At 46.1% G+C, this 23,060-nt stretch overlaps 1 protein-coding gene across 11 annotated transcripts in view; it reads right to left on the reverse strand.

Moving 5' to 3' along the window:
• The window catches only part of LOC140398116 (nectin-1-like), a 574,692-nt gene that overhangs the window by 342,749 nt on the left and 208,883 nt on the right, over window positions 1–23,060 (reverse strand). Inside the window, exon 6 of one of the 11 annotated variants that reach the window (XM_072486379.1) lies at window positions 12,003–18,501. The exons of the other annotated variants lie outside the window; for them this stretch is intronic. Coding sequence (XP_072342480.1) covers window positions 17,984–18,501 — 518 coding nt within the window. The 3' untranslated portion in view covers window positions 12,003–17,983. Of the gene's footprint in view, window positions 1–12,002; window positions 18,502–23,060 lie in introns of those variants that run through there. 11 annotated transcript variants of the gene reach the window in all.

The following is a 23,060-nucleotide window of genomic DNA, read 5'->3' on the forward strand; positions in this document are numbered from 1 at the left end:
TTATCTTTCATTATTCTGGTCTGTTAAAATTGGTACCTGGGCAGCACGGTGGCCCAGTGGTTTACACTGCTGCCTCACGGCGCTGAGGGCCTGGGTTCGATCCCAGCTCCGGGTCACTGTCCGCGTGGAGTTTGCACATTCTCCCCCTGTCTGCGTGGGTCTCACCCCCACAACCCAAAAAGATGTGCAGAGTAGGTGGATTGGCCACGCTAAATTGCCCCTTAATTGGAAATTTTAAAAAGAAATTGGTATTTGCAAAGGTCTATTGAAGATAAAGAGGTAATCGAAGCTCAATAGAAGTCAGAACTACATAGAATGCAACTGGTTACTTTTGGGACGTCTGTTAGTAAAACAACTGGTATTGAAACTACAAGGAAACCTGCTCCCTTGGCCAGAGGACATGTGATTTAAACCCATTCCATAGATTTGCTGTTTTGTTCTAATCCTGAGCATTGTGATCTCTCCTCCTTTTTTTGTGTAAAGGCTGCAAAGGTTTCTGCTGGATGCAGATGGTGTAAAATATCAAATAAAGCTGTACAGTGTTCTAAGCTACAAATGGACCTTACAAAAACATTGGATTCAAAGTTCATCGAACCCCTACACTGCAGAAGGCGGCCATTCGGCCGATCGAGTCTGCACCGACCCTTGGAAAGAGCACACTACCAAGGCCCACAACTCCACCTTATCCCTGTAACCCCCACCTAACCTTTTGGACACCAAGGGGCAATTTAGCGTGGCAAATCCACCTAACCTGCACATCCTTTGGACTCCAACACTTCATTGATTCTTTGACAGCACAAAATTATGAGGGAATCTCTTTAACTTTGAAATGGTAATGCCACAGCCTAGCTCCCTGACAAGTCCAGAACATTACTGACGTCTGCGGACTGAGCTCAACGCTCGACCCCTCATTACAGAAGCTTCCTTCTGAAGATAATACAAAGTGCACTTGGGATTTATTTTTAAAACTGTAACATACTGAATGCTACCAGAAGTCTTTTGAGTAGAATACAACTCCATGGAGTACGTTACCCTTACACTATGCACCATGGATTTTGAATAAAAGTGGAACATAATCCTCAGACCTCTGGCTGTTGAAAAGTGCTAAAAGCAAACTGAATTCATCCTGATCTTTCCCAATACCTTTCATCATGAAAGGAATACCAAAACACGGAATTCATCCAGTGGTGATTCTCTCACATTTCCCATGATAGACCTTGATTACCACCTACACTGACCTCATACTATGGACAGTGAATAACAATCTGATTGTTCTGACTAGGAATAGTATTTGTTAGAAAGCACGTTTTCCAGATGGTGATCAACTGAACCAACAATTCAAACCGATCATCTGTTCATTATCACACTGCTGTTTATAGGAAGCTGCTGTAAATAAATCGGTTTCTGCCTTTCCTCCGTTACATCGGTGACTATCCTTCAAAACTGCTTAATTTGCTGCAATGATAAGGACGTTGTATTTATATAGCACCTTTTGCCTTAGGACCTCTCCGAGTGCTTTACACCCAATAAGGCACCGTTAAAATGTAGCTGTTGTAATGTAGGAAACACAATGACCAATTTCAGCAAATTCCCACTAACAAGGTAACAATGACCAGATAGTCTCTTTAGCGACACTGATAAATATTGACCAGGACGCCAGGAAGTACTCCCTAACTCTTCTTCAAATGGTGCTCCGAGGAGGGCAAGCTTAATTAACGTCTCATCTGAATCCAGCGAGCTAGATTCTCCGATTCCGAGATGAAGTGCTGACGCCGGCGTGGGAACAGTGGCATTTTACGGCCGGAAAACGGCGCATAACAGCCACCGATTCCATCTGGTGGGGGGGGCTAGCAGGCACGCGTGCAACATGGCGTTGGCCGCGCATGGACCACGGCCTGCTAAATAGTGCCCCCCTTTCGCCACCCCCGGACCACCCTTCATTAGTGCCCCCAGCCCCCGCCAAAGCCCACCTGTCCACGGATCGGCTCCACCCCGCCCTCCCGACTGTGGCGGCGCTGGACTTAGTTCGCAGTCGCCAATCCCAGTTACCGAAAATAAATACCATATGCGACCAACGCTGTCGGGAACTCGGCCCATGGGGGGTTTAGCATCGGGGGGGGGGGGGTGTCTCAGGTAACGTCCTGAGGCTGTCCCGATGGTGCACGGGGTACTCCTAAACTTCGGTGCCAACGTGGATTCTCCGGCCATTCGCTGAACGCGATTTCGGCATCGGAGACCAGAGAATCCCGCCCAGCATTTCTGACAACACTGTTCACCCTCAGTGCTGCTTTGGGAGTGTCAACATCGTTTTTTGTTCTCAAGTAATTGTGGGACTTGAAGATTGGTAGCATTTGAGCCGCTCTCCGAGTTGAATGAAACCAAATAAATCCAAGTCTTTCTCCAAAATAAAGCTAAAACTAAATGATAAAACTAGTCAGTGCCACTTTTGCACGTTGGGCTTTGCAGTAAACAACTTGGGTTAGGGTTAGCGGCTGGTTTAGCACAGTGGGCTAAATAGCTGTCTTGTATACAGAACAAGGCCAGCAGCGCGGGTTCAATTCCCGTACCAGCCTCCCCGAACAGGCGCCGGAATGTGGCGACTAGGGGCTTTCCACAGTAACTTAATTGAAGCCGACTTGTGACAATAAGAGATTATTATTAAGATGTTTGGTCCAATTTCCAAAGCAATTCTGAAATACAGTACTAACACCAAGTGTGTGGATTTTACAGTGAATAATTTCCATGTAAAGGAGCTGTAAAGACACTGCAGAGGAACAGGCTGCCCAGGTGAACACTGCAAAGACACTGCAGAGGACCAGGCTGCCCAGGTGAACACTGCAGACTGCCCAGGTGAACACTGTAGACTGCCCAGGGGAACACTGTAGACTGCCCAGGGGAATACTGCAAAGACACTGCAGAGGACCAGGCTGCCCAGGTGAACACTGCAGACTGTTCAGGTGAACACTGCAAAGAGACTGTAGAGGACCAGGCTACCCAGGTGAACACTACAAAGACACTGCAGGGGACCAGGCTGCCCAGGTGAACACTGCAAAGACACTGCAGAGGACCAGGCTGGCCAGGTGAACACTGCAGACTGCCCAGGTGAACACTGCAAATACACTGCAGAGGACCAGGCTGCCCAGGTGAACACTGCAAAGACACTGCAGAGGACCAGGCTGCCCAGGTGAATACTGCAGACTGCCCAGGTGAATACTGCAGACTGCCCAGGGGAACACTGTAGACTGTCCAGGGGAATACTGCAAAGACACTGCAGAGGACCAGGCTGCCCAGGTGAACACTGCAGACGGCTCAGGTGAACACTGCAGACTGTCCAGGTGAACACTGCAAATACACTGCAGAGGACCAGGCTACCCAGGTGAACAGTGCAGACTGCTCAGGTGAACACTGCAGACTGCCCAGGTGAACACTGCAAAGACACTGCAGAGGACCAGGCTGCCCAGATGAACACTGAAGACTGCCCAGATGAACACTGTAGACTGCCCAGATGAACACTGAAGACTGCCCAGGGGAATACTGCAAAGACACTGTAGAGGACCAGGCTGCCCAGGTGAACATTGCAGACTGCCCAGGTGAACACCGCAAAGACACTGTAGAGGACCAGGCTGCCCAGGTGAACACTGCAGACTGCCCAGGTGAACACTGCAGAGGACCAGGCTACCCAGGTGAACACTGCAAAGACATTGCAGAGGACCAGGCTGCCCAGGTGAACACTGCAGACTGCCCAGGTGAACACTGCAAAGACACTGCAGAGGACCAGGCTGCCCAGGTGAACACTGCAAAGACACTGCAGAGGACCAGACTGCCCAGGTGAACACTGCAAAGACACTGCAGAGGACCAGGCTACCTAGGTGAACACTGTGTCTTTTAAAAAACATTTAGATAGTTACATGGGTAAGATGGGTATAGAGGGTTATGGGCCAAGTGCGGGCAACTGGGACTAGCTTAATGGTAAAAAGTGGGCGGCATGGACTGGTTGGGCCGAAGGGCCTGTTTCCATGCTGTAAACTTCTATGATTCTACCCAGGTGAACACTGCAGACTGCCCAGGTGAACACTGCAAAGACACTGTCAGAGGACGAGGCTTCCCAGGTGAACACTGCAGACTGCTCAGGTGAACACTGCAGACTGCCCAGGTGAACACTGCAAAGACACTGCAGAGGACCAGACTGCCCAGGGGAATACTGCTGACTGCCCAGATGAACACTGAAGACTGCCCAGGGGAATACTGCAAAGACACTGTAGAGGACCAGACTGCCCAGGTGAACACTGCAGACTGCCCAGGTGAACACCGCAAAGACACTGTAGAGGACCAGGCTGCCCAGGTGAACACTGCAGACTGCCCAGGTGAACACTGCAGAGGACCAGGCTACCCAGGTGAACACTGCAAAGACATTGCAGAGGACCAGGCTACCTAGGTGAACACTGTGTCTTTTAAAAAACATTTAGATAGTTACATGGGTAAGATGGGTATAGAGGGTTATGGGCCAAGTGCGGGCAACTGGGACTAGCTTAATGGTAAAAACTGGGCGGCATGGACTGGTTGGGCTGAAGGGCCTGTTTCCATGCTGTAAACTTCTATGATTCTACCCAGGTGAACACTGCAGACTGCCCAGGTGAACACTGCAAAGACACTGTCAGAGGACGAGGCTTCCCAGGTGAACACTGCAGACTGCTCAGGTGAACACTGCAGACTGCCCAGGTGAACACTGCAAAGACACTGCAGAGGACCAGACTGCCCAGGGGAATACTGCTGACTGCCCAGATGAACACTGAAGACTGCCCAGGGAAATACTGCAAAGACACTGTAGAGGACCAGACTGCCCAGGTGAACACTGCAGACTGCCCAGGTGAACACCGCAAAGACACTGTAGAGGACCAGGCTGCCCAGGTGAACACTGCAGAGGACCAGGCTACCCAGGTGAACACTGCAAAGACATTGCAGAGGACCAGGCTGCCCAGGTGAACACTGCAGACTGCCCAGGTGAACACTGCAAAGACACTGCAGAGGACCAGGCTGCCCAGGTGAACACTGCAGACTGCCCAGGTGAACACTGCAAAGACACTGCAGAGGACCAGGCTGTCCAGGTGAACACTGCAAAGACACTGCAGAGGACCAGGCTACCTAGGTGAACACTGCAAAGACATTGCAGAGCACTAGGCTACCTAGGTGAACACTGTAAAGACACTGCAGAGGACCAGGCTACCCAGGTGAACACCGCAAAGACACTGTAGAGGACCAGGCTACCTAGGTGAACACTGTAAAGGCACTGCAGAGGACCAGGCTACCTAGGTGAACACTGTAAAGACACTGCAGAGGACCAGGCTACCCAGGTGAACACCGCAAAGACACTGTAGAGGACCAGGCTGCCCAGGTGAACACTGCAGACTGCCCAGGTGAACACTGCAGAGCACCAGGATACCCAGGTGAACACTGCAGACATTGCCGAGGACCAGGCTGCCCAGGTGAACACTGCAGACTGCCCAGGTGAACACTGCAAAGACACTGCAGAGGACCAGGCTGCCCAGGTGAACACAGGGAAAGGGTTCACGCACCAATATGTTTTTCTCGATAGTCAGGGATCGGAGGCGTAGTAATCTGCTTATGTTGTCCCTCTTCAGCCAATCTGCAAAATCTCTTGTCACACTGAAGCCGGGAATATCTCCCCAGAACCAGAAGAATGATGTCAGCAGCCTGTCAGTGATGAAAATGTCTGCTTTAATTGTTGGTGAATCAAATGAATGCCTTTCATGTAATAGGGCTCTGGAGCGCCAAAGTCCACGAGCACCTTCCAGATGCATCCTGCCGTACAACACGTAACTTTATAATCAAAAGCTCAGTGCTACGGATCACTAACTGGTTCAGTTTAAGACTCGTATTTCTATAGCTTTTTTCATCACCACAGGAAGCCCCAAAATGCTTCACACCATTGATGTACATTTCAAAATGCTGTAAGGAGGAAACGCAGTAGCCAACTTGTGCACGAGATCCCACAATAGCAGTGTGGTGGGCAAAGAATCCATTTTAAATGAGGTTGTTTGAGGGATAAATCTAGACACCTGGGGAGAACTCTCTTATTCTTCCTCCACTAGTGGCTACGGCATCTTTTTACCCACCTGAGGGGGTCTCAGTTTAACATCTCTACCACGTCCGCAAGGCATATGTACAAACTCCCTTGCTACATTGCCAGGTAAACACGTGCAGCGCCGTGGGCGCGATCTACCGGCTGTTCTCACCAGCGGGAAATTCCATCTCACCCCGGCGCACGGGTTTCCCGGAAACGAGGGGCGCAGTCGCTGGGAAATCCCGTTGACAACGGCAGGGTCAGTAAACCCCGCTGGCGGGCCGCCTCCACTGCCGAAAAACACGCGGCGGGTTGGATGGTAAATCCCGCCCATGGTGTAGAACAAGCAACACACAAGACCCTGGACTCCATCATCAAGTAACCTGTTGGCAATGGACTGGGGAGGGGACCCCACACAGGGGCCGTTATGGGGCAACATCTTCAGCAGAACATGGGAGACATAATTAGGGAAAATGGGGCATGATGAGCATTCACCTCATTATTATTACCTCTGCCTCGTGGTTATGATTTATTAAACCAGTTTTAAGTGGACTTAAACCCAGGTCACAGGACTAACTGGTCCCATCGCCAATCGTTGAAGCTCACCATCGTGGACTTCACTGTGGACAGATTGGTGCGACACTCCGGTGCTTACAGTGGTGCGAACGCAGTGGTAAAGAGCTGATTTCATCAGCTACTGCCAAAGCCATTATTTATAACCTTCAAAGACAAACTGTGCCCACAGAATTGTTACGGTGTCAGAGGCCATTCGGCCCGTCGTGCAGTGGCTCTCCCACACGAGCATTTTGGCTCAGCGCCTTCCCCCGTACCCCTGTTTCTAAAGCTAACAAATTCAGGGACAGAAAGAGAGGAAGAGAATGGGAAAGCAGAAGAGATAGACAGCAAGGAAGAGAGACAAGGAGAGGGGAATTATGGGAGAATGAGGTAGAGAGTGAGGGAAAAGAGAGGAGAGAAAATGGGGAAACAAGATAGAAGGGGAGAGACGTCAGTAGAGAGAAAGAATGAATCAGAAAGGAGGATAAATTGCATTTGTTGACAATCTGCATAATAATTTTGCAACTGTATTTCCATGGAAACCGTTTTGCGTGTTTACTAAACACTTCTCTGGGAGAAGGGCTCACAAGGTGACACTTTATTGAAGGCGTTACACAGTCAGAGCTGTTCCTGCTGTGGTTGATATTTGAACAGACTGAAACCTGAGAGAATTCTAAATTCTGCGTGTTACCTTTTAATTAAATTATACAAAGGATGAACAACTGCATGAAACAACTCATCCTAAGATCTGTGGGTTTTAAATGTCACTGACCCTGTAGGTCTGGGTCATATGGTCTTGATATGATTGCCTCTTCTGAGATATATAGTCCGAATCGGATGTAAACCCGGATCCGATATCACAAACTTCACCTCTCAGGGTTGCACATGCTTCCAATGTCATTCGGAGGTTGGCATACATAGTTCCCCATGTAGGTTAGCATTTCATCCCCAATACATCCTCGAATGTCCATGCTACCAAATAATAAAATTACTACGAATGTGGGCATCGATGGAATCCATGTGGTGTAGGTACACCCACAGTGCTGTTAGTGGGGGGATTCCAGGATTTTAACCCAGCGACAGTGAAGGAACGGCGATATATTTCCAAGTCAGGGTGGTGAGTGACTTGAAGGGGAACCTCCAGGTGGTGGGGTTCCCAGGTATCTGCTGCCCTTGTCTTTCTAGATGGGAGTGGTCGTGGGTTGGAAGGTGCTGCCTAAGGAACCTTGGTGAGTTCCTGCAGTGCATCTTATAGATGGTACACACGGCTGCCACTGTGTGTCGGTGGGAGGGATTGGATGTTGTGGAAGGCGTGTCAATGAAGCGGCTGCTTTGTTATTGATATCAATCAATAAGAGTCCACCAGCCACCAGAGGAAACAAATCCATGGCCTGAATGATGTAAATGGAATCCCCATTGCCACCATCCATGTTTAACATGGACAATAATCTATATTGGGCAAACTGAATTAACAAATGTTCCATGACTTTGATTGGAGACTCTGCTTATAGTGTAGCGTGCACTGGATCTATTGTGCAGTTCAGTAAGTGCTTACCCTGTACTTACCCATTGGAAAGGCCCTGCTGATTTCAGCCAACGTCACTTCTTCAAGCAGACTCGATCTGCTGCTCAGACCTCAAATCAAAAAGTCAAATATTTATTCAGAAAAACAGGCGCTCTCTGTTCATCAAACACTTTACCCTTCCTGTTCCCAGTTACATCAGGAATCTTGCCGCTTTGCACAATCACACTAAGCGGGTGTGAACAGCTGATTGAAACGGAGTTTCAATCTTTGCCTGAAATGAACAGAGGCGTTTAACTCAACAAGTAGAGGGTAAAGACTTACTGAACTGCCTGAGAAACACAATGTGTTGAAGACATTTTAAATGGTGCCTTTGTAATTAACACTTACAGTTAGGACCATTTCTTGATTTGGGTGCCTACTCGAGATAGATGTGGTTGGCAGAGGTCTCTACACCATCTGGCATCAACTCTGTGAAATACAGTTACACCTTTAACTAAACCACAGGGGAATAATGAAGATTATTTCCCACTATATCCCCACAGATGAAAGCTATCTTGCTGATCACATGCAGTTGTGATCACTTTAGTTTGTGGAAACTTACACTAGATGGCAAGTGGAAAACGTCAGATAAATATCCTCGTGAAGTAGGTGGGAGACCGCAAGTCGTGGGCTGCGGGCAAAGCACGGAGACAGGGCAATCTTACAGCTATGTCCAGCGTCCACAATGTTGTGTCATTCCCAAGGACACTGGACAACAAAACAGAATTAAATGTTCTGAGGTCGTCGATCTGAAACGGTAACTCTGTGGCCCTCTCGACAGGCATTAAGCATTTTCTGTTATTATTTCAGATTTACCGCACCTGTATAGGAGTTTATCATAGAATTTACAGTGCAGAAGGAGGCCATTCGGCCCATCGAGTCCGCACCGGCTCTTGGAAAGAGCACCCTACCCAAGGTCAACACCTCCACCCTATCCCCATAACCCAGCAACCCCACCCAACACTAAGGGCAATTTTGGACACTAAGGGCACTTTATCATGGCCAATCCACCTAACCTGCACATCTTTGGACTGTGGGAGGAAACCGGAGCACCCGGAGGAAACCCACGCACACACGGGGAGGATGTGCAGACTCCGCACAGACAGTGACCCAAGCCAGAATCGAACCTGGGACCCTGGAGCTGTGAAGCAATTGTGCTATCCACAATGCTACCGTGCTGCCCCTCTTATATGGGTCAGCAACGGAATTACAATAAGTACAACATTTTGGATACTTCAAAGAGAAACTTCAGGAGGATGTAGGTAAATTAACCCCCCCCCCCCCCCCCCCCCCATCAAAAATAAACGGTTCACTTCCAGCTAGGCAGGATTTAAGCTTAAACGGCCTCTCCTGCCTAACGGATACCCAGTTGCTTTACTCCTCTCTCCAGGGGGTCACCAAGCTAACGGTAGCAACAGGTGTGCCAGCTGGATATGAAACTTTACACATCCCCTCCGCTCTTCGGTAGTTAACTGAGTGAAGACTGAGGCAGGAATACTCTACAACAGCTGATAAAACCAAACATGTATTGAACAGTATATATTTTTAAAGCCAAGTTGTATGCAATAGAGTGTCAGAACCAGCAAATCAAGATAGATTTATTTTGAAACATACTGGTCAAAAATCCACAGGGCATGTACAGCATGTGGTTAGATACAGAGTAAAGTTCTCTGTACACTGTCCCATCAATATTTGTAGCTCTGAGAACACTGAACTCTAGCACTCTGTTATTTCTATGTCCCATACCAGTTCTCTGTGGAATTGCCACATTCCAGAGAGTTCTTTACTGTGACTATGTGTTTTGGAATATTGACTCTAAACCATTAGATGTATCGCTTCTCGGCCTTTTGGTATAAGATGAACGTGAGGTCAGGTGTAATGCCTGGATCTGGTATGTCTCTCTTGTGGGGACCATGAATTGGATTCAATTTGAATTGGATTTTGGAGCAGGCAAGGAGCAGGATTGGGAGTTTGCCCCTGTCCACACTCTGAGCGCTGGCTAACCTCTGAACTCTGATAAAGTAATTTTTAAAAAATTTGATGTACAACTTGTCGTGACAGAAGAGGACATCGCCATCCCATTAGATTGGAAATCAGGGCCCCCGAGGTGAAAGGACAGTCTCATCATCTAATTACACCATTAGTCCCTGAATGGTAGGTTATTCATCGATCCAGGATGTAAAAGGACAATTAATCATTCAGAACTTCACCAGACACCTCAATATTCTGGTGAACTGCGATTTATTAGGAGCTTGTTGATAAACTGCGAGATGAACTTTACCTTTTAAAATATTGGAGTTGAAATCAAGCCTCAATAGACTGCAGTTTGAGAGTCAATGCAGAACAATGTCGGGAGATTCTAGAACTTGCCTTATAGAGCAGAGATATTAGCTGTGGCCTTCATCGTGTCATTTTTCTTCAGTAACTACAGGTATCTTCTTATAATACAAGGCTGGGACTATAAATGGAATTGTTCGCTGGTCAGCTGCAATCTCTGTGCAAACCCAACATTAGCACAGTTCCCTTCCACCAATAATAGAATCCAGAAGGTGTAACATTTCTACCATTCCTGGCGATGTTAATATCCAGACAGTGACCAGTTTCCTCCTGCATCATCAGCTTTTCACCCCTTTTCTGCAGAACACTGACCTCAATTCAGAGTTAGACTTTGCAGCATACCTGTTAACATAGGTGTTCCAAGTGTGGATATACAACACAGAGTTACATCTGGAAATAAAGCACATTGTGTACCTCGTTCTCACACACACATGGATAGTTGGATAAATTCACAAAGGGAAACATATTCTGGGTTTAGGGGAAAGTGCAGGGGAGGGGCACCAGTTGGACAACGACATCAAAGAACTGGCACAGGTATGATGGAGACGATGGCCTTCTTCAGTGCTGTACCATTCTATGAACTCGCTCCATGCTTGGGGCATAAGATCACAACCTTCAGCATTGAGCCATAGTGTAATTTCTTTATGCGGAGTTGATGGAGGCACGGGAGTTGGTTTCAGTGCTCCATGGATTGGTCAATGGGAGGTGGAGGAAGAGAATGGGGGGGTGAGGAGGGGGTCAAGAAGAGAGTGTCTAATGGATTCCCATTCCACTTCACCCTCTGCAGAAAAAAGTTGAAGTGGGTCAAGTAGAAAGAGAATCCATGAGACACTCTCTAATGTGCCACTCACTGGGCAGTACAGTGGTTAGCACTGCTGCCTCACAGCACCAGGGACCTGCCTTGGGTGACTGTGTGGAGTTTGCACGTTCTCCCCGTGTCTGCGTGGGTTTCCTCCGGTGTGGGCAAGGACAGTAATGGGTTCTCAACACCTAGACGTGAGGTGGCCACGTGTGAAACGGAACCCAAACCAAGCGAAGAGACATTCATCCTCAAAATGCCAACTCCGTTTCTCTCTCCACAGATGCTGCATGGCCTGCTGAGATTTTCCAGCATTTTCTGCTTTTGCATCTGTTTAAGAGATGCTCAATAAAGGACAGATATTGGCCCCAAGATGCCAGGAAGAATTCTCCTGCCCTTTTTCGAAGTAGCGCCATGGGCTCTTCTCACAGAAGCCTTGGTTTAATGTACCACCCAAAATAGTACACATCTGCCAGTGCTGCACTCCCTCAGTACTGACCGAGAGTGAGCTTCGGAAGGCTGAAAGAGAAGAAAAATCAGTGTTCATGTTCCAATGACAAGACTCTTGGTCTAATCCTCTTTGGACTGGAAGCAATGCGACAAGACCCAGAATAAAGAACTAGATCGGAACCAACAGGAAAATAAAAGCGGCAAAACCAAAGGGATTTCCATTTGAAATTTTATTTTAAAAAAAGAGGTACCCTCCCCCAAATAAGATTTTGAACATTTCACACACTTGGGCACATAACAGAGCAGGCAAGATCCACGGACGAACCAGAGAATCGGTATAAAGAGAATCAACAAGAAAGCAGCCCAATAAAACAGATTGCAACATTGTACAAAACAATTACACAAAACACTTTACAAAAATGGTTGTATTTGCACAATAGTTAACATGATTCAACGGACACAGTAAATCCCAAGGCAGCATCAAACTGGGGAGATTTAAATGTAACCGTGACACCTTGCAGTTCAAAACACCCATGCATGGCTACTTTATCTCTCCTCATCCTGAATGAATGTGCCATGAGGAAATGGAAATGTCATGCTAGTGCACAATGGCAGACTGTGATTGGGTTGAGAGTTCTGTAACTGGAGGGCGAGAGAGAGTGTAATGATATTCTAATCCCCAAGGCCAGGCATCACAGAAAATAATTCAAACACATCATACACTTGCATCCAAACTCAGCATTCAGCAAGCAGAAGGAACATTTCCCCGATCAGATTGAGCGCCAGCCAGTTTGGGATATTGATGGATTGGCTTTGCTGTGGTAAGGTTCCAGTGACCAGTGGATGCTCTTTGCTAGGTGCAAACAGGACAATAAAAATAAGCAGCAATACCTTGGTGGGTGCTGAGAGAGGAGGTTTTGGTGCCTGAATGCCAATTTTATGGGATCTGAGGATGTGCTTGTCAGGTTTTATGGTGCACAGGGATTAGGGTCAATCCTTGCAGAAAACTACTCAGATTTTGTTTTAAAATTTGACAATTTAAAAATTCCAGTCTGACTTTATATATCTTTGCCCTCGGCTGTTCCAGGTCTACAACTGAACTATATCTCCAAGGGTATTCGTAGACTCGCCACTTTAGTAACTTGCTGCGTCACCTCCTTCCCAAATAAAGCTGCATTACTGAGAGTGAAGAGCATGTCCTGCATCAGAGAGTTTAGCACATGTCACATTTCCACACGGAATGCTGGAAGGAATGTCTACTGCTTCACCTCTTCATATCACTGGGGATGTGAACACATCCTGAAATTCTCAAATTAATGAATTGGTTACAGAGCCTAAAATTGACAAAATGCAAATGGATGTTTGATTTGCAGTGAAAACGCGCCGACTCCGCACAGACAGTGACCCAAGCCGGGAATCGACCCTGGACCTGTGAAGCAACTGTGCTAACCACTGTGCTACCGTGCTGCCATCATGAATTCCCCTAAGGATTCAAGATTCAGAATGTTGGGGCTGATTTCCATTGATTCTTCAAGCTGAAGGGATGGGAACACATCATTACCAGATTTTTTTTTTACCACAATCATTCTCGGTTTAAGGCTGATCAAGGGAGAATAAAGTGTTTTGAAAACTGGCATTACTTGTTTCAGGATAACCAAACAACCAAAGAAGCGCGCCCAAACAGCACTGGTTGTGGGATCCCCAAGTCCTGAGATGTAGTGTCTACACATAACCAAACTGCTAGCCAAAGGAATACATTGATTTGTGTAGCAATATGGCTTCTGTTGCACTCTCTGTCTTCCCCTTAGAATTATTTTAATAACGATCAAGAACTAGTTAATGCAAGTGATTGTTGGAAAGATCATTCAGTGAGCAGAGGTTTTGGACAGTTTTATGAACGTGTGTGAATTAGATAAGTTTAATTAGACTTCAAATGACACTATACAACATGCTGTAAAGGGAGGAAGTGATGCAGGAAGGTCCAAGCATTGATATACACCCAAGTTACTCTCCATTAGGACAGGTTTCCCTGGGATAACAGGACGATGAATCAGGAATTAAACTGATGTGCAACAAGCCAGTACAATATTTACAAAAACATATTCAAAATCAAATACTTCCAATATAAAACGGCCTACTCTGAACACAACTTGTTATCCACTGGTCCATGTACAAACAAGACAAACAACACTAACGTGCCACCTTGAATTGCAAGTTACCCCATGATGAGAACAGGAAAGTGTGTATGTCCATTGCACGAGCACAAACATTTTAATGAGACGGTGACTGGGCAAATCACAGTATATTGCAAAAATACTGAAAATGCTGATATGAGTTATTCTCCCCAAGTATTTATAAAATTATTTCTTGGGATATGGGTGGCATTGACAAGGATGATGTTTAGGAACACAAGAACTTGGGAAATAGAAGCAGGAGGAGGTCATTTGGTCCATTGAACATGCTCCAACATTCAATTAGATAATTTACCGCACTGTCCCCATTTCCCTTCATGTTTTTACTATCTGGAAATCTTTCGATCTGGGTCTTGAACGTACTCATTGACTGAGCCTCCACAGTCCTTTGATATGAGAATTCCAAAGATTCGCCACCCTCTATCTCAGTCTTAAATGGCCTATCCCTTATTCTGAGACTGTGTTGCCTGCTTCCAGATCCCCCCAGCTAAGTGAAACATCCTTCCTGCATCTATCTTGTTGGGCTCTGTAAGAATTTTCTATGTTTCAATGAGATCACCTCCCAATCTTCTAAACTCTGGTGAATACAGGTCCCGTCTCCTCGATCTTTCCTCATGGGACAACCACTTCATCCCAGGAATCAGTCGGGTGAACCTTTATTGCGCTCTCTCTGTGGCAAGTGTAACCTTCCTTCAGAAAGGGGACCAGAACGGTATACAATACTCCAGGTGCAGTCTCACCAAATGCTCTATACAAGTGCAGCAAGGCATCTTTACTCCTGTAGACAAATACTCTTGCAAATACTCAAGACATACCATTTGCCTCCCAAGCTGCTTGCTGCTCATTAGCTTTTGGTGGCTAATGAACAAGGACACCTAGGTCCCTTTGGACATCAAAACCTCCCAATCTCATCATTTAAAAAATACCGTCTACTTCCATTTTCTTAGCAAAGTGAATAGTTTCACATTTTTCTGCATTATATCCCATCTGCCATGATCTTGCCCACTCACTAAACCGGTCTAAATCTCCTTGGAGTCCCATCCACCTCACAACTCCCTCCAGATGCCCAAAGGTGTGATACAATGGAGCTGCTTGCTACAAAAACAGAAAATGCTGGACAATCTCAGCAGGTTTGACAACATCTGTGGAGAGAGAAGGGAGGCAAACATTTCGAATCTGGATGATCTTTTGTCAAAACTGTCAGACCTGCTGCCATTGTCCAGCAATTTCTTTGCCAGCGTTTTTGCTTCGGATCCCAGCACCCGCAGTAATTTGCTTTTATCGCAGTTGTTTGCTCGACCACTTCAGAATCATGCACACCGATGTGGAGCTGGGCTCACAGTGGCCAGGACTGGTTAAGGACAATTAATTTTCTTCCTTAAAGGGGATGAATGAACGAGTTGGGATTTTATGTTAATTGGATAGCTCTTGGTCATTTATTGATCTCAGCTTTTTACTTACTTTAGCAAATCCAAATCACCGTGCTGGCATTTGTACCACATTCTCTGGAAGTTTAGGCTAGTAACACAATTACAACAGCGTCACACTTGAACATTGCTTTTTGCCTTCACAATGCCAATATAGTTCTGATAAAAGGTGCACTCCCAAACTCTCACATCTTATGCCTTCACAGATGGCGGTGCCTGATTGGTTGCATATTTCCAGAATTTTCAGTTTTAAACATAATAGCAATATGGGCGGCACTGTAGCACAGTGGCTAGCACCGTTGCTTCACAGCTCCAGGGTCCCAGGTTCGATTCCCAGCTTGGGTCACTGCCTGTGCGGAGTCTGCATGTCCTCCCCGTGTGCGTGGGTTTCTCCGGGTGCTCCGGTTTCTTCCCACAGTCCAAAGATGTGCAGGTTAGGTGGATTGGCCATGCTAAATTGCCCTTGGTGTCCAAAAAAGGTTGGGTGGCGTTACGGGGATATGGTGGAGGCGTGGGCACAAGTGGGGTGCTCTTTCCAAGGGCCGGTGCAGAATCTGACGGGTCTCATCTTTAACATTAATAGACAAACTGTTGTTCAGTGTGGGGTGTGCATTTCTGATTACAGAAAGCTCAAGGCCAGTATGAATCTACCGGTTGGGATGGTAGTCAGGGACCCTGGAAGCCAGGGTAGTACAATGTTACAATTATTATTTACCAGTAACACTTTGTCCACCCACTTTGTAGGCGTTTTTAAACAAAGGTTACCGTTGACGCATTCCTTGAACAAAGAGAGTACTGTGTCTGTCAGATAGCAAGTGCTGGAGCTGTGTCCCCATGCACAATGCCAGTGTGTTAATACTGTGGGAGGTGCAGTGATGATTATGCAGACCTGCTGCCCACAACAGGGGCAGACGGCATTTCTTTACAAAATTAAAAGGGCAAGGTGAAAGAAACGGGAAGGAATTAAACCAGTAGCTGGCAAACAGTCCTGCTCAGCATCCTACACAGCGAGAGGATCCATATCTTGCAGCGCAAGGCACAAACTTTTCATATTATCTCTTGTTTATCTACACTGGGGACTTAACACCCACTCAAATAAAACATTACCCGTTGAGCATTATGAATGGAACAGAGCTCAGTAAGTGCAGATTTGACAATAAATTACCGGTAAGGCTTCAAGAAAGCTGACACATGTTTGGGTCCAGCTTGAGTAGGCTTCACTCAATTCTAGTTCTGATGAAAACGACCTTGACCCCAAAGGTTAACCGTGTCTCTCCCTCTTTACAGACACTGCCTCACCTGCTGAACATTTCAAGTATTTTCTGCTTTTATGTCAGATATCCAGTATCTGTAGAATTTTGCTTTTCTTCACCCAATTCATATTCATTCTTAATATGTGACCCCTGCAAGTTCATAAACAATTACTCCATAGGCTCGTGCAGGTTTGGCGATCACCCACATCAAATATTCTGACTATGTTGCCTGGCTTGACTTCTACCAAATCATTGCAGAGGATTGGCCTGGGTAATTGCAGTTGGGTGGAGGTAACACTAAAAATCTAACGTGGTGTTAAAAATCGGAAAAATACATTATCGCACATGACTGACGAGGCAAGATGCAGCACACTGAACATTTTGTTTACGAGAATTCCCAAGCATGCACTGACTAGACTCAACAAGTAAACCCAGATCTTTAAACATGGCAGAGATTTGTTAGGAATTTAATTGCGCAGGGAAGGGTTGACACACACCTTGGCAGCTCCAGAATTCACGTTGCAGAAACAATTTTGAATTTAGAGAAATGAGAGTTCGCATGCAGGAATGCTGTTAAACTGTAACCAGGACATCATTCAGGAGGGGGAAGTAAATCTTTACGGCAGGCAAACTCAGTTCACTTAGAAGCTTAAAAAACTGACAGCAGAGTTGCGACCAAAAGGTACCAAGATGCAAGTACCCAACGGGACCTTTAGTGTTATGAACAGTTAAAAAATAATTGGTATTTACACACGTATTGATATTGTTTAGTGGAACGTGCAGCTATACAACCCATTGTCGGCTGCAGCATCAATATTTGGTCCCCCCCCCCACCCATTTATTGGAATATTAACTGCTGCTATCGAATGTCATCACCAGTTACTTACCAAGAGAATCGAACCACTCACTGGCAAATACCAGTAAGTTGTTAGCCATGTCCAGCCCTAGTGAGTGGTTATAAATTAATGACTAAGTTAATAACAGTTAAGGTAATGCAGCCACAGAAGAGCTGGCGGCCTGATTGGATTCCAGTGTTTAGCACAAGTTACCTGATGTCTACGCAGTATATTGAAGAGACATCAGTTTATTTTTTACAAAAGGTCCAGCTGATATGAGTGAGGTTTACCTCAAGTTAGTGCTATATAGATCAGTGTTTCGTTTTTTTTAAAACACCGTCTTTCGAACAATATTTTTAATTAAGTGTAAAAAATAAACCACATTGTAATCATTAAGACTTTAGCTGATGCAGAGTTCTTTACAGTGGACCCAACTGTGCTGGAAGGCAGGACAGTGATATTTGTCCTGTACCACGAGAGTTTTGGCATTACACATACCACTCTTTCTTTGAGATTATGGAGCCGTCGTTCTGCGACACCATGTCTTCCGTCAGATCCGGTGGGTACTGAAAGCTGAGAGTCTGGTCTTCAAACTCCTCCTGTGTGTCACTCTCATCGACTGTGAAGTAAGGACGCTTGGAGTCTGCGTCAAAATCAACCCCATCACGGGGAACTTTCCTCTCATTTTCATAACTTACATTCATGGAAGATGGCTTTTTATCCTCATCAGATTCCTCTTGGTAAGGGATGTGCTCTGGAGCAGGGGGCAGGACGCCAGCCTTACTGTAACCATTCCCAAAGACATGCTTCTTTGTGTTGTAGTCACCCTTGAAGGTTTGCCGCCTCTTGCGAAGGACGATGAAGATTATGACCCCGCTTAACAAGACGAGCACCGCACCTCCCACAGCTGCTCCAATTACCAGGGTGTTGTTGTTGCTCTCGCTGCCATCCAGACCCGCCATCGAACTCGAACTGCTTGTGCTGGATGGTGGGATTTGAGGGGATTCTGGGTAGGAAAAGACAGATGGAAGGGACAGCGTCAGTCCCGTGATTTGAAAGATGTGGTGACACGGGAAAAGGGAAGGGGAGACAGAGGGAAGGGAGAAAGATGGCTGAAATTAACAGTCTATATCTATCTGCTCTCTCCACATTACATTTACAAACAGCAGAGTGACAGTGCTGCCTTTGAGAGCACGTCCCCCCCCCCCCCCCCACCACTTGCTCTTATTATAAAACAAATGCAAAATGACTCAGATGCTGCAAATCTGACAGAGAAACAGAACATGCTGGAAAAACTGAGTAGCTCAGGCACCATTTGTAGAGAGAACCCTGTTCTATTGAAAGCTCTTTGATCTGAAACAATAACCATTTCTCTCTCTATTATGGTTAATCTGCTGAGTATATCCTACATTTGTGTTTTTAGGACTTATTTTTGTACAATACTTATTGAATGCAGTGAGTTTCTTAAATCAAATGGTTAGTGCCTCTCACACAACAAAGCCCTGGCTCTCCAGGATTCTCACATATAACCCCGGTCCACTTGTTCTGTCACAAAATGCCTCATGCAGTCACACATACTTTCTCAGCCTCTCACAAGCGCACATCGAGCTCCAGTCGAAACCCAAACTGTTCTCAATATTGTTAGTTAATAATACATGCAACCATATCAATGAATTATCTAAAAGTTAAAAGGCAATGCACAAGTTTAAAAAGGGGGAATGAGTTAAGCACACATTGGTCGCATGTTTACATCCATTAACCCTCCCTGTCCTCCCACGGGTAAATCATAAGATATGGGAGCAGAATTAGGCCACTTGGCCCATCGGGTCTGCTCCGCCATTCTATCACGGCTGATCTCATCCTGGCCTCAGCTCCACCGTCCTGCCCGTTCTCCATAACCTTTCAACCCATTACCAATTAAAAATCTGTCTAACTCCTCAAATTTACTCACTGTCCCAGCATCCACCGCACTCTGGGGTAACGAATTCCACAGATTCACAACCCTTTGGGAGTAGTTTCTCCTCAAATCTGTTTTCAATTTGCTCCCTCTTATTGTAGGATTATGACCTCACGTTCTAGAATGCCGCATAAGAGGAAGCATCTGCTCCACGTCCACATTGCAAGAGTTCAACACGCATGCGTCGATTTAGAGGCCTGGACTAATGTTCCAGGATTACGGATTCAAATCTTATTATGCCAACTGGTGGAATTTAAAATTCAATAAATTAATAAAATCTGGAATTGAAAGCCAGCCTCAGTAATGGCGACCATGAAACTATCATTGATTGTCGTCAATAAAAACCATCTAATGCCCTTTAAGGGAGGAAATCTGCAGTCCTTACCTGGTCTGGTCTACATAGGACTCCAGACCCACAGCAATGTGGCCGACTCTGAACTGCCCTCCGAAATGACCTAGCAAGCCTCTCAGTTAGACCAACCGTCTCCAGGCACCAGACGGACTTCAGCGGTTCAAGAAGGTGGCTCACCATCACATTAAGGGCAATTAGGGATGGAAATAAATGGTGAACCAGCCAGCGACAGTCACATCCCATTAAGAATAAAACGGTGCTCTGCGCACACACACACACACACACACACACACACATACACACACGTGTTGTTCAATGTGCTACATATGCACAAGGAACATCACAAACATTCCCAATCTCAACAGCAGCAGTGACTCACATTCTTATTTTATTAGAAATTGGGTAGGAAACAGTATTAAGATGCAGCGCATGCTATAAGGAAAGCTTTTGCCTGTTTACCACTGAAAGATGCAACTCCGTTGCAAAGGATACAAGAAAATAGAAGACAATGCAGATCGCAAAGATTGAAAAGGAGCAAAGAAATTATAAAGATTAAAATTGAGTTATAAAGTCACCTTGTTAGGAGTTTTCTATAGGCCCCCCAATAGTAGCAGAGATGTGGAAGAACAGATTGGGAAACGGATTTTGGAAAGGTGCAGAAGTCATAGGGTAGTAGTCATGGGCGACTTTAACTTCCCAAATATTGAGTGGAAACTCTTTAGATCAAATAGTTTGGATGGGGTGGTGTTTGTGCAGTGTGTCCAGGAAGCTTTTCTAACACAGTATGTAGATTGTCCGACCAGAGGAGGGGCAATATTGGATTTAGTACTGGGTAATGAACCAGGGCAAGTGATAGATTTGTTAGTGGGGGAGCATTTTGGAGATAGTGACCACAATTCTGTGACTTTCACTTTAGTAATGGAGAGGGATAGGTACGTGCAACAGGGCAAGGTTTACAATTGGGGGAAGGGTAAATACGATGTTGTCAGACAAGAATTGAAGTGCATAAATTGGGAACATAGGCTGGCAGGGAAGGACACAAGTGAAATGTGGAACTTGTTCAAGGAACAGGTGCTACGTGTCCTTGATATGTATGTCCCTGTCAGGCAGGGAAGAGATGGTCGAGTGAGGGAACCATGGTTGACAAGAGAGGTTGAATGTCTTGTTAAGAGGAATAAGGTGACTTATGTAAGGCTGAGGAAACAAGGTTCAGACAGGGCATTGGAGGGATACAAGATAGCCAGGAGGGAACTGAAGAAAGGGATTAGGAGAGCTAAGAGGGGGCATGAACAATCTTTGGCGGGTAGGATCAAGGAAAACCCCAAGGCCTTTTACACATATGTGAGAAATATGAGAATGACTAGAGCGAGGGTAGGTCCGATCAAGGACAGTAGCGGGAGATTGTGTATTGAGTCTGAAGAGATAGGAGAGGTCTTGAATGAGTACTTTTCTTCTGTATTTACAAATGAGAGGGGCGATATTGTTGGAGAGGACAGTGTGAAACAGATTGGTAAGCTCGAGGAAATACTTGTTAGGAAGGAAGATGTGTTGGGCATTTTGAAAAACTTGAGGATAGACAAGTCCCCCGGGCCTGACGGGATATATCCAAGGATTCTATGGGAAGCAAGAGATGAAATTGCAGAGCCGTTGGCAATTATCTTTTCGTCCTCACTGTCAACAGGGGTGGTACCAGGGGATTGGAGAGTGGCGAATGTCGTGCCCCTGTTCAAAAAAGGAACTAGGGATAACCCGGGGAATTACAGGCCAGTTAGTCTTACTTACTTACTGAAGGATAGGATTTCTGAGCATCTGGAAAGACACTGCTTGATTAGGAATAGTCAGCACGGATTTGTGAGGGGTAGGTCTTGCCTTACAAATCTTATTGAATTCTTTGAGGAGGTGACCAAGCATGTGGATGAAGGTAAAGCAGTGGATGTAGTGTACATGGATTTTAGTAAGGCATTTGATAAAGTTCCCCATGGTAGGCTTCTGCACAAAGTAAGGAGGCATGGGATAGTGGGAAATTTGGCCAGTTGGATAACGAACTGGCTAACCGATAGAAGTCAGAGAGTGGTGGTGGATGGCAAATATTCAGCCTGGATCCCAGTTACCAGTGGCGTACCGCAGGGATCAGTTCTGGGTCCTCTGCTGTTTGTGATTTTCATTAATGACTTGGATGAGGGAGTTGAAGGGTGGGTCAGTAAATTTGCAGACGATACGAAGATTGGTGGAGTTGTGGATAGTAAGGAGGGCTGTTGTCGGCTGCAAAGAGAAATAGATAGGATGCAGAGCTGGGCTGAGAAGTGGCAGATGGAGTTTAACCCTGAAAAGTGTGAGGTTGTCCATTTTGGAAGGACAAATATGAATGCGGAATACAGGGTTAACGGTAGAGTTCTTGGCAATGTGGAGGAGCAGAGAGATCTTGGGTTCTATGTTCATACATCTTTGAAAGTTGCCACTCAAGTGGATAGAGCTGTGAAGAAGGCCTATGGTGTGCTCGCGTTCATTAACAGAGGGATTGAATTTAAGAGCCGTGAGGTGATGATGCAGCTGTACAAAACTTTGGTAAGGCCACATTTGGAGTACTGTGTACAGTTCTGGTCGCCTCATTTTAGGAAGGATGTGGAAGCTCTGGAAAAGGTGCAAAGGAGATTTACCAGGATGTTGCCTGGAATGGAGAGTAGGTCTTACGAGGAAAGGTTGAGGGTGCTAGGCCTTTTCTCATTAGAGCGGAGAAGGATGAGGGGCGACTTGATACAGGTTTCTAAGATGATCAGGGGAATAGATAGAGTAGACAGTCAGAGACTTTTTCCCCGGGTGGAACACACCATTACAAGGGGACATAAATTTAAGGTGAAAGGTGGAAGATATAGGAGGGATATCAGAGGTAGGTTCTTTACCCAGAGAGTAGTGGGGGCATGGAATGCACTGCCTGTGGAAATAGTTGAGTCGGAAACATTAGGGACCTTCAAGCAGCTATTGGATAGGTACATGGATTACGGGAAAATGATATAGTGTAGATTTATTTGTTCTTAAGGGCAGCACGGTAGCATTGTGGATAGCAAAATTGCTTCACAGCTCCATGGTCCCAGGTTCGATTCTGGCTTGGGTCATTGTCTGTGCGGAGTCTGCACGTCCTCCCCGTGTCTGCGTGGGTTTCCTCCGGGTGCTCCGGTTTCCTCCCACAGTCCAAAGATGTGCGGGTTAGGTGAATTGGCCAATGATAAATTGCCCTTAATGTCCAAATTGCCCTTAG

Source organism: Scyliorhinus torazame, chromosome 21, assembly GCF_047496885.1.
Source record: "Scyliorhinus torazame isolate Kashiwa2021f chromosome 21, sScyTor2.1, whole genome shotgun sequence".
Classification (NCBI taxonomy): Eukaryota; Metazoa; Chordata; class Chondrichthyes; order Carcharhiniformes; family Scyliorhinidae; genus Scyliorhinus; species Scyliorhinus torazame.